The sequence below is a fragment of the Anopheles stephensi genome, chromosome 2, assembly GCF_013141755.1.
Source record: "Anopheles stephensi strain Indian chromosome 2, UCI_ANSTEP_V1.0, whole genome shotgun sequence".
Taxonomy (NCBI): Eukaryota; Metazoa; Arthropoda; class Insecta; order Diptera; family Culicidae; genus Anopheles; species Anopheles stephensi.
In genome coordinates, this window is record NC_050202.1 from 63,503,309 (window position 1) to 63,520,663 (window position 17,355).

At 48.3% G+C, this 17,355-nt stretch overlaps 5 protein-coding genes across 6 annotated transcripts; 3 read left to right on the plus strand and 2 right to left on the minus strand.

Annotated features, from left to right (window-relative positions):
* Positions 1-1,274: 1,274 nt before the first annotated feature.
* LOC118506727 (putative ATP-dependent RNA helicase DHX57) lies at positions 1,275-5,496 on the plus strand. Its single transcript, XM_036044264.1, has 3 exons — positions 1,275-1,425; positions 1,487-3,546; positions 3,621-5,496. The coding sequence occupies exons 1-3, from the start codon at positions 1,358-1,360 to the stop codon at positions 5,354-5,356; spliced, it is 3,864 nt and encodes a 1,287-aa protein (XP_035900157.1). The 5' UTR covers positions 1,275-1,357; the 3' UTR covers positions 5,357-5,496.
* On the minus strand, positions 5,467-8,424 carry LOC118506729 (uncharacterized protein DDB_G0289357). Its single transcript, XM_036044267.1, has 3 exons — positions 6,328-8,424; positions 5,972-6,129; positions 5,467-5,907 (listed from the first exon to the last, which is right to left on the minus strand). Exons 1-3 carry the CDS (start codon positions 7,994-7,996, stop codon positions 5,782-5,784), a joined length of 1,953 nt encoding a protein of 650 aa, XP_035900160.1. The 5' UTR covers positions 7,997-8,424; the 3' UTR covers positions 5,467-5,781.
* Positions 8,425-8,468: 44 nt separating this feature from the next.
* Positions 8,469-10,281, plus strand: LOC118506730 (protein Notchless). The gene is made up of 3 exons (XM_036044268.1): positions 8,469-8,747; positions 8,826-10,105; positions 10,193-10,281. The coding sequence occupies exons 1-3, from the start codon at positions 8,595-8,597 to the stop codon at positions 10,203-10,205; spliced, it is 1,446 nt and encodes a 481-aa protein (XP_035900161.1). The 5' UTR covers positions 8,469-8,594; the 3' UTR covers positions 10,206-10,281.
* LOC118506732 (U6 snRNA phosphodiesterase) lies at positions 10,224-11,207 on the minus strand. Its single transcript, XM_036044270.1, has 2 exons — positions 10,880-11,207; positions 10,224-10,778 (listed from the first exon to the last, which is right to left on the minus strand). The coding sequence occupies exons 1-2, from the start codon at positions 11,061-11,063 to the stop codon at positions 10,240-10,242; spliced, it is 723 nt and encodes a 240-aa protein (XP_035900163.1). The 5' UTR covers positions 11,064-11,207; the 3' UTR covers positions 10,224-10,239.
* Positions 11,208-11,483: 276 nt separating this feature from the next.
* On the plus strand, positions 11,484-16,034 carry LOC118506734 (GTPase HRas). 2 transcript variants are annotated; one of them, XM_036044273.1, is made up of 5 exons: positions 11,484-11,641; positions 11,990-12,968; positions 13,677-13,817; positions 13,877-13,992; positions 14,078-16,034. In XM_036044273.1, exons 2-5 carry the CDS (start codon positions 12,830-12,832, stop codon positions 14,252-14,254), a joined length of 573 nt encoding a protein of 190 aa, XP_035900166.1. In that variant the 5' UTR covers positions 11,484-11,641; positions 11,990-12,829; the 3' UTR covers positions 14,255-16,034. The 2 variants fall into 2 exon arrangements, with proteins under 2 accessions (XP_035900166.1, XP_035900167.1); XM_036044274.1 differs by having other exon boundaries at positions 11,512-11,641; positions 12,330-12,968.
* The last annotated feature ends 1,321 nt before the right edge of the window (positions 16,035-17,355 follow it).

Here is a 17,355-nt window from a genome sequence, read left to right on the forward strand (position 1 = left end):
CACTAATGAAATGTTACAAGCACACGGACCGAATGAAGCAGGTATGCTATTTGTAACTAATTTTGAGTATAACTATTTGTACAACAACCTCCAAATTTTCTGCCACTGGATTCTGGCGATGGATTAAAACGGTTTCTTGTGATATTATCGAACGGGGCAATAAAAACGACACAACAAAAAGCCTCTATTCCTCGCCCAAATTACAGCAGCTCCCAATTCTCCCGATGGATACACGACCGTTGCATGGGCCTATTGTAGTGGCTGCTTCAATCGCCCTCCGCTCACAAATATGATGGGTCCCCGGGCCTCAGCATATATACGTTTCCGATCAAGTGAACCACCAAACCAAACGCAATTGAATGTCAATGGTTCGGCCGCCATTCAAGTTTCGTTAGTAGCCGGGAACACAATGGACAGCCAAATAGTTTTGATTCACATTCAATATTTTGCATGACCTTGGCAAACCTTCAGTGCGTGCAGCTTAGTTTGGGTGCCGTCTGTACTGTTCCTGGTCTTTTTTTATTATTTGTTGGGATGATTGTACTTGTGATGTAATTTTAACGATTCTTAATAAAGCTTTTGCTGATTGCACGGCTGAGGTAGTGTAGGATGGCGTAATAATTGTTTCTCCCCTGCAAGACACATTTCGTGAGTTTTACACCTCCACGGCGATACATTTGGTATTTAATTGCTTGAGACGTATTGTTTGCCGGAGTTCTATTAAAAATCATTTGAATACGAATAAATTCAAAAATATGGGCTGCGTTAATGATTTCCCGACTTTTTTGTATTACTATGAGGAACGATCTGGTCATATGACTTATTTCCTCGAACAAATACTGAATAAATTAAAGTTCTTTTAACAACTGCTGATGTTGACCTGCATTGTCTGAACTCGTCATAATTTCACCAATAGTATAAAAATTAACATTTCATGTAACAATTAAAAGAAAGCATGAGCTAGATTATAATTCTTGATTTAAATTCAAAATTCCCGCGAATAACAACTGTTGATTGTTGTTGCGTGCAACTTTTGCATCAGCATACGCAATGTTGAGTGCAAGTTTTTGTTGCAGCCAAATTTCAAATAGGGTTGATTGTCGTCGCATGGTAACAACAACTCTACGCGATCTACTACAAGATAAAATTTCGATAATTCCTTCCATTTTTACCCCTGAAATAAAGCAAAAAAAGGTGGATATCGATTCCAGAGCTGCTGTTCTCCTGCATCCATTCGATTTCCCTTTGGACTATGGACAACTAAATGGTCATAATTTCACCCGCTGTCAACACATCCACCCCACACACATGTAGCTGTCAGCTGGTGATACGTAAACATTGCAGTGCACCAAAAAAAATGGACGGAGAAAGCTTTCAGCTGATTTCGGATTGTTTCTTACGAACAATTGTCGATCCACGGTCCACGTAAGCAACAACAAATATCTAACCAATGGCAGGTTTATCCAACACAGCACATTCCTTTCAGCAATGCACCGATTGAGCCACCACCCACCAAGCAACCAGTCAAGGTGGAGCTGCAAGTGCTACGGCTTAAGGATGAATCACAAACCCGCATCATGGAAACGCTCCGGGCTATCCACGGAGAGGCCTTCCAGTTGGGCGACATTTCCAAGTACGAGGACAAAGGCGGTCGTATGAAGAAAGGATTCTGGCAGGATCGGGGCAATCTGGTCATACAGGGTGGTGTCGATTTCTCCCACATCCCACGTACCGGAAACAGCAATGAGGACAAGTTTCGGATGTATGCCGTCATGAAGCTGCACAGTTACGCCTTTCACCGGTCGCACTGTGAGGAAGCGCTCGATCATCATAACGGGGACGTGGACAGTGCTTTGGCACTGCTGTTTTCGAAGTATTTTCCACCACCGAACGATCTACAACCACCGGCGGAAGATCACAGCGAAGACGAACTGGCCGCCTTGCGGGCGGACGAGCGGGAAGTGCTGGAATCGATCTACGACAAGCTGTTCGTGGAGAAGGAACACAACCGCGTGTGGCAGCTAAAGTTTAAGATCGATCACCTGCTCGCGCACAGCCCGTCGGAGATGCGCAAGCAGGCGGAACGGGAAGCCCAGCAAGCCGAGGAGGAAAGGCGCCGCATGCTGGATGCGCTGGCAAAGAAGAAGAAAGCGAAGCGCGAAAAGTGTTGGAACTTTGCGAAGGGCAAATGTCGCTACGGCAACCGGTGCCACTATTCGCACGAGCTGGACGAATCGGACAGCGAGGAAAAGAAGACCGGTAAAAAGGTGGACAAAACGCCGGAAGAGGATCCAAACTGGTTCTTTCTGGAGGTTCGGTTTCCGCCCGGCAATCGGTACCCGTTCGAGCGACCGATACTGTTGCTGAAAACTACCTGCTCCGATATCCCGGAGCAGCTGTGCCTTAGAGTGAACCGCCGGTTGGTGCAGGAGTGCATCGAGCTCACCAACGATGGTATGCCTTGCATCTATGCTGTGGCGGATCTGCTGCAGAACGACGAGGAAATTGGACGGTTCATCGAACAGGATCGGTACCAGTTTCCCGACGGTAGGAGATCGCTGTTTTACGTTCCCGAACAGGAAGCAATCGATGCCGGAATGGGAGACAATCTGCCGACGCACCATCAGCGTGGCGTAACTGGTCGACAAACCGGACCGAAGGTGAACCCGGAACAGATGATGAAAGAGGACCGCAACATTGTGCGAAAGTTTATGGACAAACAGACGAACGAAGCGTACAAGGAGATGCTGAAGAACCGCCGGAAGCTGCCAGCGTGGACGAAGATGGCGGAAATTATCAATCTTATGGAATCGCACCAAATTCTCGTGATTAGCGGAGAAACCGGTTGCGGTAAGTCAACGCAAGTACCTCAATTCCTGCTCGACGATTGGCTGCTACAATCGTCCAAGGTGCAGTCGAAGGATCCGCTTCGGCATGTGGAAATTATCTGCACCCAGCCGCGCCGTCTGTCCGCCATCGGTGTGGCGGAACGTGTCGCCGAAGAACGGAACGAAAAGATTGGCAACACGGTCGGTTATCAGATACGGTTGGAGAACAAAATTTCTTCCTCCACCCGGCTTACGTTCTGCACTACCGGTATCCTTTTGCGCCGGTTACAGTCCGATCCGATGCTCGCCAGCGTGACGCAAATTATCGTTGACGAGGTGCACGAGCGTAGTGAGGAGTCGGACTTTTTGCTGCTGATACTGAAGGAGTTGCTTGGTAAGCGGGCGGATCTGAAGGTGATTCTGATGTCGGCCACACTGAACTCGAACCTGTTCTCGAGCTACTTTGGTGATATACCGGTGCTGGATATACCGGGCCGCACGTTTCCGGTGGAGCAGTTGTTCCTGGAGGACATACTGGACAGGAGTGGGTTCGTGTTGGAACCGGACTCACCGTTTTGCCGCAAGTTGCGCAAGGGAGAGCAGGAACAGCTGCTCCAGGAGCTGGAGTATTCGGACGTGAAGGCAGCGAATGCGGCACCGGCCAAAACGATTCGCGATGAGAATCTGAAGATGGCCGATATGTTTGCACGATACGCAGGTAAATAATCGGTGAGCAGTGAGCTGAAATGTGCAGTTTAATGAGATCTTTGTCGTTGGTCCATTCCTTTGCAGATTATTCGAAGCAAACGTGCAAAGCACTGTATCTGATGGATCCGCTTCGCATCAACCCGGAGCTGATCGAGCACGTGCTAACGTACATCGTGGACGACAATTCGCACCACTGGCCAAAAGAGGGTTCGATACTGATCTTCCTACCAGGGCTGGCGGAAATACAAACCGTTCACGAATCACTCGCCGAAAGCAAACTCTTTGGCGCCCGCGGCGACCGGTTCGTACTGATTCCGCTCCACTCGATGCTTACGAACGAAGAGCAAGCGCTCGTGTTCCGTAAGCCACCGAAAGGGAAAAGGAAGATTGTGCTCAGCACAAACATCGCCGAAACGTCCGTCACGATCGACGACTGTGTGTTCGTGATTGACTGTGGTCAGATGAAGGAGAAGCGCTTCGACTCCAACCGCAACATGGAATCGCTCGAGATGGTGTGGGTATCGCGTGCGAACGCCCTCCAGCGTAAGGGTCGCGCGGGTCGAGTAATGCCTGGCGTTTGCATACACCTCTACACCCGGCCCCGATTTACGCATCACATTCTTGGCCAACCCGTGCCAGAAATTCATCGCATCCCGCTCGAACCGTTGCTGTTGCGCGTGAAAACGCTGCCCACGTTTCAGGAGCGAACGGTGAACGATGTGCTCGGTTCGCTCATCGAACCACCGAGCGTGGAAAACGTTCAGGCCGCGAAGAAGCGTCTCGTCGATGTCGGTGCGCTCGATCTGGAAGAACAGTTGACACCGCTCGGTCACCATTTGTCCGCGTTGCCGGTGGACGTGCGGATAGGCAAGTTGATGCTGTTCGGTGCAATATTCCAGTGTCTGGACAGTGTGCTTACGATGGCGGCCATCCTGAGCTACAAGAGCCCGTTCGTTTCGCCGTTCGGGAAGCGTGACGAGGCGGACAATCGGAAGAGACAGTTTGCGATCGCAAACAGCGACCATCTGACGATGCTAAATGCTTACCGCCGTTGGATGGAGGCGGCACAGAAAAGTCGCTACGCTGGCCAATGCTTTGCGGAGCACAACTATCTGTCCGGCAAAACGTTAGCCACCATCGGGGAAATGAAGTACCAGTTTCTGGAGCTGCTCGTATCGATCGGTTTCGTGCCGATCGATCTTTCCGGGCGCAGCCGTGCGAAACGGCAACAGCTGGACGATCTGCAGCAGGTTACCGGGGCGGAAATCAACGTGAACGGATCGAACAACCGGCTGCTGGCAGCCATCCTGTGTGCTGCCCTCTACCCAAACGTGGTGAAAATTCTCACGCCCGAAAAAAGCTTCGTCACTGGTGCGGTCGGAGCTGTGCCCCGGCTGCCGCAAGCGTCCGATTTGCGGTTCAAAACGCAGGAGGATGGTTACGTCGCACTGCACCCATCGTCGGTGAACGCTAGCGTCGGCCACTTTGGCTCACCGTTTCTGGTGTACCAGGAAAAGATGAAAACGTCCCGGATTTTCATCCGCGAAACGACCATGGTACCGCTGCTGCCGATGGTACTGTTCTCCGGTAGCGATCTGCAGATCGAGCTGCACGGTGGCGATTTCGTGATACTGCTCGAAGGTGGCTGGCTGATGCTGCAGGCCGCCACCCATCAGATTGCGGAAATGGTGAAGTTCCTGCGGCTAGAGCTGGCCAAAATGTTGGAGCTGAAAATTAGTGATCCGCTGCTAAACTTGATGAACCACGAGCATGGCAAACGGGTCATCGATACAATCGTGCACCTCATCAGCAAGGAGTAGAGAAGCAGTCGGGTGGAGCTGAACGTTAACGCACTCTCCCTTCAGCTTTTGGTTTGTGTATAACTTCCTTGTAAAGTCAGATTCCTTTCCAACTTAACGATGTTTCTATGTGCTAATAAACCCATTTTATATTTATGCAACCTGTGTACACGGTAATAAATTTATCTCTGCATGTATTAACCGTCCGCCCGCAACCTTACCTGCTACTTCCGGTGGATTTCCTCTTCACATTCCGAAAGATAGTACAACCACCACATCGTTTACGCTTTCTACGCTGCGCTAGCTACGCGATCAGTTGTAGTCGGCACCACTTTATTCGTCTCGCAAGTCTTCCTCTTCACAAAGCCGAACTGCGTACTCTGGCGTACATAATATGCAATATTCCGGCGGCAAGCAGTAGAAGAAACCCAAAACCGACGACGATTCTACGAAATCAAGTAATCAAGCGCTTTATGCTTATTGTTGTCGAACTTTAGAAGTGCATCTGAGATTTTCTCTCCCTCGAAGCCAAGATCCAGCAGCTCACTCAGCGGTATAAGATGTTCGACGATCTGCAACGAAAGTGGTGCTCAGTGCTTTGTGGCGTCGTGAGGCTTTCTAGACGGGTTTACTCACCTTTTTATCGTCGTTTCCGATGCGCCTCAGTACCCACACCACCCGTTCCAGTGGGAAACCCATGCCGCTAATCCGTTTCACAATGTTTTGATCGGTTTGCGTTAGCTGATTGTAAATAGTATAGTCCACGGTACTCCTTTCGGCTGTGCTGTTAGATACTGCAAGGAGTTTATAGAGGGACAATCGATTCAATTAGTTCGTTGTCGTTAGGGAACTCCATCGCCAAACATATCATTTCGACTTTCGTCGAGAGCGGGTCGAGAGGCTCAAATGCGGATGTGTATGTTTTCCAACGACCCCAACTTTGCTACAGCAAACAATATCTGTTTCTTAAAACAAATATTATTAAGCCTTACCAGCATAGTTATCACTGCCGCCCGTTGTTTGACGATCGGCGATCGTTTGACTATTGTTACGCGTCCTTCGAGTCGCCGAATCTTGCACCTCATCGTCCAACTGTCGCATAATATCCGGCACACTTCTAGACTTTGATCGCAGTCCCGTCTGCCCGTCCGTGCCCGCCTGTCCAACCGAACCGGTGGCCGTGGTGTAGATGGAAGGATATGCTGCTGCACCACCGGACGAGGACACGGGCTGATAGTTAGTGTAATAGCCATCGGTTTGCTTATGGGCCGCGGTGGTGTTGCTGTAACCATAGCTCGGGGCGTAGGTAGCGGTCCCGGTACCGCTCGCCATCGAACTAGACGGTGCCGTAACGTATGACTGCTGCTGTTGCTGATAACCGTACGCATAGTTCGTAACGACCGGTGAGTAGGAGGAGCTCTGGTGATTTTGGCTAACTGACGGACTGACGTGGTATGCAGAGCTGGCATAATTCGAGTAGCAAGATGCGGCCAGTGCCGTCGGGGTTTCGTACTGCGTGCCATAATTACTGTACGGCTGGTAAGCGCTGTAAGGTGACGGAAGATACTCACTCACACCGGCTGAGGCAATCGTTGTTTGAGTGGGCTGCTGATACTGTGCCGGATACATCGAATACTGCTGATTCGTGGTGTATGCCGTACCGTTGTACGGATTGGTTGCAATGGGAGAGGGATTGTGAAGCGCTTGCTGCTGCGGTTGCTCTTGTGGTGGTGGCCGCTGTTCCGTGGTCTGCACCGTCGAGGAAGTTGTCACCGGCTGTATCGCGTCCGTTGTTGCTTCCTGCGGTTCCTGCGCTGTCTGCCTCTCGACCTCATTCACTGGACTAGCCATAAGCGTAGCGTTTTGCTTCAACACTTGAGCCAAAATGTCTAAATCGTTGATCGTACGCAGCTCCATGTTATCGAACGGACTTGACGTATCGTTTTCAAAGTCCGAGTAATTGATTTTGTTATAATTATTGTTATTATTATTGTTGTTGCTCCCAAACGTGGCATTCGGCGGCGACGTCGCCATTTCGGACTGGGCCGTCTTTGGAATGGTAGTAGCAGTTGCTTTAACGAGTACATTTGGGTATGCTGCCGGTGCGTGCGACACAGCACTGGGCACTGTGTCCCGTATCACAGTCGGTACCAGTATCGAGCTCAGCTGGCTCATATGATCGAACGGTTTTACATTGGCGGTGCGCTCGTCCGACGAGCCGGACGGGGCAGACTCATCGTTCTCTTCCTCGTACTCATCGTCGGACCCGTTCATCGCCCGGCCAGCCGTTGGGCCATCGCCATCGGCATCATTATCGTCGCTAGCGCTGGACAGCTCGTCCGTATTGGGGTACGATATTTGATTCAGCTTTTGCTTCTGTTCCTGCTCGAGCACCCGCATCCGTTCCTGCTCCCTGGCCTGTAACCGCACCTTCCGTTCGTAGCGTTCGCGCTCCTTCACCGCTTTCCACTCCGTTATTCTCTTAAGTACCGTGTCTTCCAGTTCGCCATCGTAACATGAGTCATGCAGTACCTGCCCCACATCGTACTGATTCAGACGGTTAACAACACCCTGCGGGAGCACTATCTTTGGCGGAGGTTTAAAGCGTTCGGATATTTTCACCGGAACGCCGTCCATGTAGTTGGGCGGGCTGTGCGACATGTCGCAAACGGCGCCGTTATGCGTCCGATGCGGCAACTCGCGAACTATTCTACCACCGTACTTTCATCCAAAAGCGCGACCGAGCAGCAAATTAAATTATCATACCACATCCTTTGTACACCGTCCAACATTGCCCGTGGCCTTCGTGACTACGGAGTGCGTATGCATTTGAGGTCAGCAACGATCTAGCTAAGAAACCCTTATTCTGCACGATCAAACTGCTTGGGAAACAAAACCAGCCAACAAAACCCGTAATGCGAACCGAAAACTCGTAGGAATGGGCTAAAACTTTCACTAAAACTCAACACACAAGTTTTACGTTGGAATGAAAATATTTTCTTTTCCTTCTTTGCTGTTCCAAATTAAAAACACACACACATCCAAAACGTCACTCGATCCGACGTTTCACGCCAAGGTTTATAGACGGGGGTGTGCGCCCGTGACAGGTTGACAGGTAAATAAAATAACAAAAAAAAAGTTCAAATGACGTTTGGAACATCAAAAACTCGCCGCAAAACACATGTGCTGCGGAAGCTGTTTTGGAGCAGTTTGTGCTAGTGCCGTTGTATGTTAACTGCATTGCTGCATAATTGCAACGATGGAAGTGGATGAAAGTGAACCTCAAACAACCAAAACGGTGCAGGCCCGCTTCGTGTCGGATTCGGGAGAAGAAGCAGGTCCACCGTTGGCACTGCCGGTCAACGTCACCAAGGAGCAGCTGGAACTGATCTGCAATGCGCTGCTGAAGAATGTAACTATGTGCTCTTTGTTGGAGCCACAATTCATAATCACGTAGTTATTTACACATTTTATTGATAAACGATTGCAGGAGAAGCCGACGCCGTACCTGTTTTTCGTAAACGATGAAGAGATCAAGCAATCGATCGATCAAACCGTGGACCAGAAGCGACTGAACGCGGAAGATGTGCTGGATATCGTATACCAGCCGCAGGCCGTGTTTCGGGTACGGGCCGTATCTCGCTGCACCAGCACTATGCCCGGTCATGCGGAAGCCGTCGTATCGCTCGCCTTCAGCCCGAATAGCATACATCTGGCGAGCGGGTCGGGTGACAAAACGCTGCGACTGTGGGATCTAAACACCGAGACACCTCATCACACGTGCACAGGCCACCGGCAGTGGGTGATGTGTGTTGCATGGGCACCGGATTCCCTCAAGGTAGCGTCAGCGTGTAAGGCAGGCGAAATTCGCATCTGGTCGCCGGATACGGGCAAACAGCTTGGTCGGCCGCTTGTTGGACACAAAAAGTGGATCAGCTGCCTGTCCTGGGAACCTTATCACCGAAATGCCGAATGTCGCTTTCTGGCGAGTGCAGGAAACGATAACGATGCACGGATATGGGATATAGTGCTGGGAACGTGCGTGAAGGTGATCGCTGGTCACACGGCACCGGTTACGGCTGTACGCTGGGGTGGTTCGGGCCTGCTGTACACTTCATCGCGCGACCGTACGATCAAGATGTGGCGTGCGGAAGACGGTGTGCTCTGCAAAACGTTCACGGGTCATGCACATTGGGTGAATAATTTGGCACTCAACACAGATTATGTGTTGCGCACCGGGCCCTTCCATCCCGTAATGGATAAGAGCTTGATGTACGGCGATGGCAGCAACAAGGACGCACTCAAACAGATGGCCCTAGAGCGGTATGAGAAGGTGTGTCCGGACGGTGTGGAATCGTTCGTATCGTGTTCGGACGATTTTACGCTGTACCTGTGGCGTGCGAATCAGAAACAGTTTGTCACCCGGATGACGGGCCATCAGAACGTAGTGAACGATGTTAAGTATTCACCGGACGTGAAATTTATTGCGTCCGCATCGTTTGACAAATCGATCCGGTTGTGGCGGGCTACCGATGGTGCGTTCATTTGTGCTCTGCGCGGACACGTGCAGGCAGTTTATACGGTCGGATGGTCAGCTGATTCGCGATTGGTGCTGAGCGGCAGCAAAGATTCCACGCTGAAGGTATGGAGTGTGAAGGAGCGAAAGCTGGTGCAGGAACTGCCAGGCCATGCGGACGAAGTGTACGGCGTGGATTGGGCTCCGGACGGTTCGCGTGTCGCCTCAGGTGGCAAGGATAAAGTGTTGAAGCTGTAAGTCACTTACTCCCTTGCTGTGGGTCATTACAAAGTTTCTGTTTGTTATTATATTCGTTCAATTTTTTCTTCTTTTTCTTTCAGCTGGGCATATTAATTCGAATCTACATTCTGCTGTCCCGCGGTGAAATTTATACAAGATCAAAATGAAACATTTTATTCCCACATTTAAACCAAAGCTTTTTCACTAATTGACTAATGTCACAATATTCTTCCTCGTACACCCGCTCAAACACGGAGGTAAGCGCAGGCAATTCCTTTCGAACTTCCGCTTCTCGATCACCCAAACACCACAGGATGCTCACGTGAAATGCACGGTCGGCGTAGAATAGCGGCAGTTTATACTCGCTTAAACACTCGTCCACACTGGTGACGAGTTCGTTAAGTGGACCGTACGATTCTTCGGCCACACGTACACCCAGAAATGTACGAGTGCGTTCCTCGTTCACGTATACCTGCATTCCGGCAAACTCGAGCCGAAAGCGTCGATGACCATCTAGCTGCTCCCGCAAGTTTTCCACAAACGGTGTAATGTTATGATGCCGGATGGTGAAGGTTTTAGTGAGACTTAGATGCATTCGGTCAATGGGCATGAAGTCGAGTGTAGTTGCAGAGTTCAGCACTGTTTTGCATTCGTCCTGCATCTCGATCCAACCGTCGGAGTCACTATCTGAGATGGACAATGTGGTATTTCGTCAAATGTTTTGCTTTGAGAATATGTTCAGAAGAAAGTTAGATCAACATACTCTGTACGTATGGTAATTTACTCACAGTCTATGAATACATAACTGGCCCAGATGCCCCGTTCGTGTGGGAAGGAACGTGTCCGTCCTTGATGTTTGGCCGGATCTTTCTCATCGATTTCCGTGTCGTTTGTGTTGTCGTTCAGCTGTAGTTTCGGCGAAGGTAACACTCCATTTTTAATTGCTACCTGTTGATTGTTTTTGCTTTCCATTTTGAGGAGTATTTATGCTTTGTGCACTGAATATGTTTCGTTTTTCGAACTGTTTGGTTCGTTCATTTCCCGGCATCGTTGCTCTTGAGCCACCGCAGCTGCGAACGCGGAACAGATGCAAAGATCTGTCAAATTGACCCGCATATTGTTTTTGTTTTTGTCGAATGAAAAATGAAAAAAAATATTATCATCTGCATACCAAAATGGTTTGGATTATTTATTTTATTTTAGAAAAGATATTGCGCATATTATCTGCCTGATTTGTATTTAATTTATACCAAACCTACAGCGCAATATATATTTTGACCATTTGTTTGCCGTACTGTTGCACACAGTCCGCTACATCTTCGAAAAACTGCATCTAGCAATCTTTGTGTTTTTGTTCGAAAACAGCGTTCGGACGAAATGTCCAACGTCGTGTGGTAGTTCGGGCCGTGCGTTTACACTGCACTTCAGTTCTTAACACGCCGACGCCATTTTCAATAAAAACGTAAAAAGACGGAGACACTGTTCGTCCGTATGTAGAAGTTATTTTGTTCTACAGTACACTTACATTGGTGTATATCGTAAACGCTAAGGTAAGTAATGTTGCGTAAAGTAAAACGCATGTGAAAAGCCGCAGAAACGTTGGAAGAAATCACGTGAAAGTGTGCTAAAAGCAGCAATACCACTCACACGGTACAAAGCCCATTCCTGCACGGAAGATGCGATCCAGCAGCAGCAGCAGCATCATCATTGTCTCTCAGTCAAATGAATAATAAGACACTCCCAGTGGTCGGGTGTATGTGTGTGTGTCGCGCTAGAACGGGTTGCCTTGCAATTAGTCATATTTGCAAGTTACGCTTCGTGTTCCATGGCTCCAGCACGCCGAACAGTGCCCTAAATTAAGTTAAGCTAACAAATTCTTCCCATCATCATCATCCTAGGGCTCAATTTTAGATCAGCGAAACAGAGGAGCCAAACAGTGCACGGTGTAGAGAGAGAGAGGGAAAGAGAGCGAGAGAAAACGCTCGTGTGTGCTAGAGCGAGGCGGATAGTGTGTGAATAGAACAAGAGAGCGCACAACGTCGAACGACGGGCGTTGTACTTCATCGTCGTCATCGTCATCGTTGCCATCAGCAGTAGTAGCAGCAGCAGCAGCAGCGCCATCATCAAACCGAGCAACCTGATCACAGTCATCCTGTGGCTGCCTGGCGGCTGGCGAAATAAAGGAAGCAAGCATAAAGTTGGAGAATAATAACAACAATCTTTATTCCCGTCCGCAAGCGAAACAGTCGGCAACAGGAAAGTAGTGAGCAGCATCATTGTGTGTGCTGGTGGTGTGGAGCATGTGTATGCGGTGCGAAAAAGTGCGAATTACAGTGGTGTGACGTGAAGCGTTCGAGTGCGCAGAAAAATACAGCAAGGGCAGGAATTGTGCAATTGGGTGTCATTAAGGTAAAGTGATAAACACACTGCAAACGCAAGCGAAGAAATCGTACTGCTGGTCCTTTACCCAAAAGGTAAAGGTCTCAATTCACCACTCAGCAGTAGCAGCAGCCGCGGATTTGGGAAGTGATCGAATTTTGCGGCTATACGCGTAGTGGTAGAACGAACGAACGAAGAAACCGTCATCGTCATCTGTTGCCTGCCCGCGGGGCGGGGTGTGCGAGGGTTACGGTGTGCCGTGGTTGTGCTTTGTTAAGGAAGAATTTCGCTACCTCTGTTCGTCACACGCCGCCTGTTGCAAATCGAAATCGCAACCCAATCCAGCAGAAGGCGGTACGATGACGGAGTACAAGCTCGTTGTAGTAGGCGCTGGAGGTGTCGGCAAGTCGGCGCTGACCATTCAACTTATTCAGAACCATTTCGTGGACGAGTACGATCCAACAATTGAAGATTCCTACCGGAAGCAAGTAGTTATAGGTAAGTTTTTTTTTATTGTTATTTTTAGCGAGTGATTCAGCGCACTCCAAAAGAGGGATCGGGCGTAGTTTAAAAGTGGCCTTTCCTTCTTCGTGTGATCATGAAAGGGGTACCAAAAATAGTGATGAAAAGATTTTTTTTTGGCTGAGACAGGACACCACCATGGTCAATTATTGGCAGGACACACATAATAGCTAGGGAAACCAATGGAAACTGCAAAGGATTTATGCAACAGTTAAGGATTTTTTTCTGTAGTTACCTAAGCAAATTATTTGTCCCATATTTGTGTGAAAAAGATGAAAGGATGCCATGCACCAATCTGTGTTGCCACAAAGTGCACCGCCAAGTGTGCAGCTTATTTTCGCCCTTGAAAATGCGTTGCCCAGTGATGAGAGAGAAAAAGAGAGTGAATCATCAATTCGAATCGGCTTGCTTAGATGACGTTTCTCACATTAATTGAATTCAATTAATGCATTCACAATTTATCCTTTCTGCTGCTAGCTGTTCTTTTCGGTTGCTCGCCGGTTCAGAGCAGTAAGGGTTTGCTGAAATGATTACACGATCCCGGCCCACGTTGTTGTATCTATGCGCTATTATCTAATCTTATCGCTAATCATATTCTAATAACTCCTTCTACACACCTATTTGCTACACCACCAACGACATCCAATAACTTCGGTTGTTTTTTTTCTGTTTGCTTCCTCACAGATGGTGAAACGTGTTTGCTTGACATTCTGGACACAGCCGGTCAGGAGGAGTACTCAGCGATGCGTGATCAGTATATGCGAACGGGTGAAGGATTTCTTTTAGTATTCGCTGTGAACAGTGCCAAAAGTTTCGAAGATATAGGTAAGCACGCCGGTTCTATTCGTTGTGTCCGACTAACTAATTTTGTGTCAACCTTCCAGGAACGTACCGAGAACAGATCAAGCGTGTTAAAGACGCGGAAGAAGTGCCGATGGTGTTAGTAGGCAACAAGTGCGACCTGCAAGCATGGGCAGTAGATATGAACCAGGCCAGAGATGTAAGTCTTTTTTTCCCCCCTCTCAGTACAAGCGCTGCCATTCGATCTTCAGTAACGTTTGCCCCAATTTGATTGTGTTTTGTAGGTGGCGAAACAGTACGGTGTTCCTTTTGTAGAAACTTCGGCCAAAACACGGATGGGTGTGGACGATGCATTCTACACGCTAGTGCGCGAAATTCGCAAAGACAAAGAGAGGGGGAAGAAGAATCGAAAGCACCACAAACTGGTATCTAGCAGACGATTCAAGTGCCAGCTGCTATAAGAGGCTGCTTGGAAAGGGATCATCGTACCGTTACCACCCCTTCTCCTAATGGACAGTTGCCGCAGCAGCAGCAGCAGCAGCAGAGCAGCAACACACAGCAACACATACAGTATGTCCGCGCCTCGTTTTCTAATATTCGACTTATTGACCTACGCGTGAGAAACGTGGCCACAGCCACAGCGAAAAACATTCATTGCCTAGTAGCATTGTAGGTGCGGAAGAAAAAAAACGGCAGTACAAGACGCGCCCATACTACACCCTCAGGGATGTGCGTGTGTGCGTGTAGGTATGTGTACGTCCTAACTTTGTCCGTCTGCTGGCTTCCTAATATGCAGCTCGTAAATAGGAGGATGCTTCTTTCTGGTGCAAATTTTGAAATTTTACACGCACATCTTTTAAAAGCGCCCAATCATTGCGTTCGCCGTATAGCTAGATAACAAGCTCCTAAAGCAAGGTAATATGTTGAGCAATTAGTGTGCGTGAGAGAGAAAGAGATAGACAAGTTTGTTCAAAAAGCGCCTCGAAGCGGGGGAAGAGGAATGCTTATCCCGGATGGGAACAATTAAGCCTCCCATTCCCTGGTATAAACGTGAATCGCACAAACGAAATCAATGGACTCAATTTCCCCGCAAGCAGCGAGCGCAATTTCCTTCCCTGCTGCAAAGGAAGGCGGTTAGCTGAAAGAGGGTGGAAGAATGCGCTTTTCTTGGTGAACGGTGAACGGAGGAATCAACTCGGACAACATGAATTCGTCTCCTCCCGACCCAAACAACTGCTAACTACTCTTTGCATTAAGAAACAGATTGGTTGTACCAACCCGTTCCCCTTTGGCATTATTCGGCGACTAGTATCGATAGCTGCGACATAAAAGCTACAAACAAACTGGACAGATAAAAGATGGGAAGGAGGGAGGAATGGACGGTAGAGGGATGGTGTAAGCGCGGGAAATGTGTATAGGCAATGTTTGTATCTAATCTTTGTACCCACAAAACGGGAACTAACGTTCTTCACTTGTCTGCCTGTAAAGACCTTATATAAAAAAAGGGGGGTTTAAATATTAATTACGAACATTAGGTAATTTATATATCTCTTTTGCTCTTAAATTCACATGTCTACACCTATCCGCGTACTACTATTACTACCAACTACTACTACTACTACCGCTGCGTGTATGAGCGGGAAAACCACATGGCACCGTAGTAAATGCAAACCAACAAAAAACGATTAATGCAATGCTTACCCCCCTGCCCCTTCTCTTGGATGCTGTTTGCTCCTTCAAACGGTCGTCCGAATTTCTGTGGTGGGGTTGTAGCATCGCTGTGTAGAGCGCCGGCAACGAGATGTGTTCCGTTTTTGGGTGGCATCATAATAGTGTAATAGAAGCCGCCACAGCAAGCAACGCACACAAACCAGATTGAAGACATGCTCACGCTCACGCAAAAGCATAGACACAAACACACACCCAAAACAGACAGACAGGTGCGCGGAAGGAACGTGTGTGACAGAGGGAACGTTACGTTTGGTAGATTGGTAAGATTTCTAAAAGAAACAAACCCCGTCAGTGTAGAGAACGCGAATATAGGTAATGAGAATTGAGATCTTACAAGCGCGGAGGCGAGGGCGTCATCACAGGGCGAAACAATCCATAAAAAATAATCCGATATTTTAGTTATTAATCGAATTAATCGAACGCAAGTACGCGCGCAAAATATGGAGATAAACAACAACAAAAAAAAGATATAAAACAAAGAAGAAAGTAAAACAACAACAAACAAACAAACTGACCTTAATTAACATCGTACTTTATGTTAGCTCAAATTACCTAACGATCGGTGTGTGTGTATGTGTCCCGAGGCCTTTTGTTACTTCACCTTGATCATAAACCGAACCGAACGACGTGCAACGGGTTGATCCGCGTCGCCCCTGGCTCATCCGTGACTCACTCACTACACCACATCGGTGGACATCATAGTTCCGGAGCTGTGCAGATTTGCTGCTACGTGTGAATTGGGAGGACGAACCTTTTGTATAGCTTTGGCCGTTTTTTAAGAATTTATACTTAGCTGGTGTATCAATTTATGCAAAGCAATCGGATTGATTCATATGTCGGTTTTGGTATAATTGATATTTGGTCTCCCATTGCAGGATGCCCCCGTGCCCGATTTTACCTGTAAATATTCGGTTCTTCTTGGTTCTTGAACTCAGTTGTTTGGAGATGTCGCGAAAACGGAGAAGACGAATGTGAAACTCACTCAGGTTCACCACCAATACCTAGCTAACGAGGAGACGATCCATTGCCGGCAGGTGAATATTACTGCATGGCAGCCAACGCTACCGGAAGTCATGATGGCAGTGGCGGGACAAAGTCTTTGGAGGCCCCTAGCGGAATGGCGGTTGAGGCCCCTCTAATAGTGATATTACAGGGAAACAACAGGATTTCCCTCGCCGACAAAGGAACTTATTTTGACTAGCGAAAGAGAACAGACGACCGCTTTGCCGCAGTACATACGCTTCCAGAAAAAAAAAGTCCAGAGTCGAGAAGAAGGTATAACAACTGAAGCTAGTCAGCAGAAGGGTCTTTTCGAATGTCTCTACACTGATAAACGCTAACGGTGACGATGACTAAGCGAAATTCTGCTATCAATTACTGTTACATATTTCAAACTCTCTCGCTGTCGGCACTGTTAGTCCAACGTGCGATTAGAGGGAACCCTCTCTCTGGTTTTGGAGAGCTTCCTAGCATTAATTTGCACACAATCCAATCCTTTAGTAACAATTAGCCGACTGGTGCGAATTGGATTGAAGAATTGGAGGTTGGACCTGGAAGTTGAGAGTCGGGGTTTTAGGGTAGCCTTCGAAGATCTCTAACAATGGCCTTTTAGAGGATGTGTGTTGTTGCCTGGGACAAGCTAGACAGAACATCGCAGTCGACACTAAATGAAATATAAAGTACGTATCTGCATAGTAAAAACGGCCGGGTAATCAGGTGAGGCATGCAGCAGCACAGCACGCAGAATAACTTATAAAAACGAAACTGTATTCAAACATCGAGTATCGTTTTTACGTGCCGGCTACTACTACTAGTGAATGCTTGACACCAA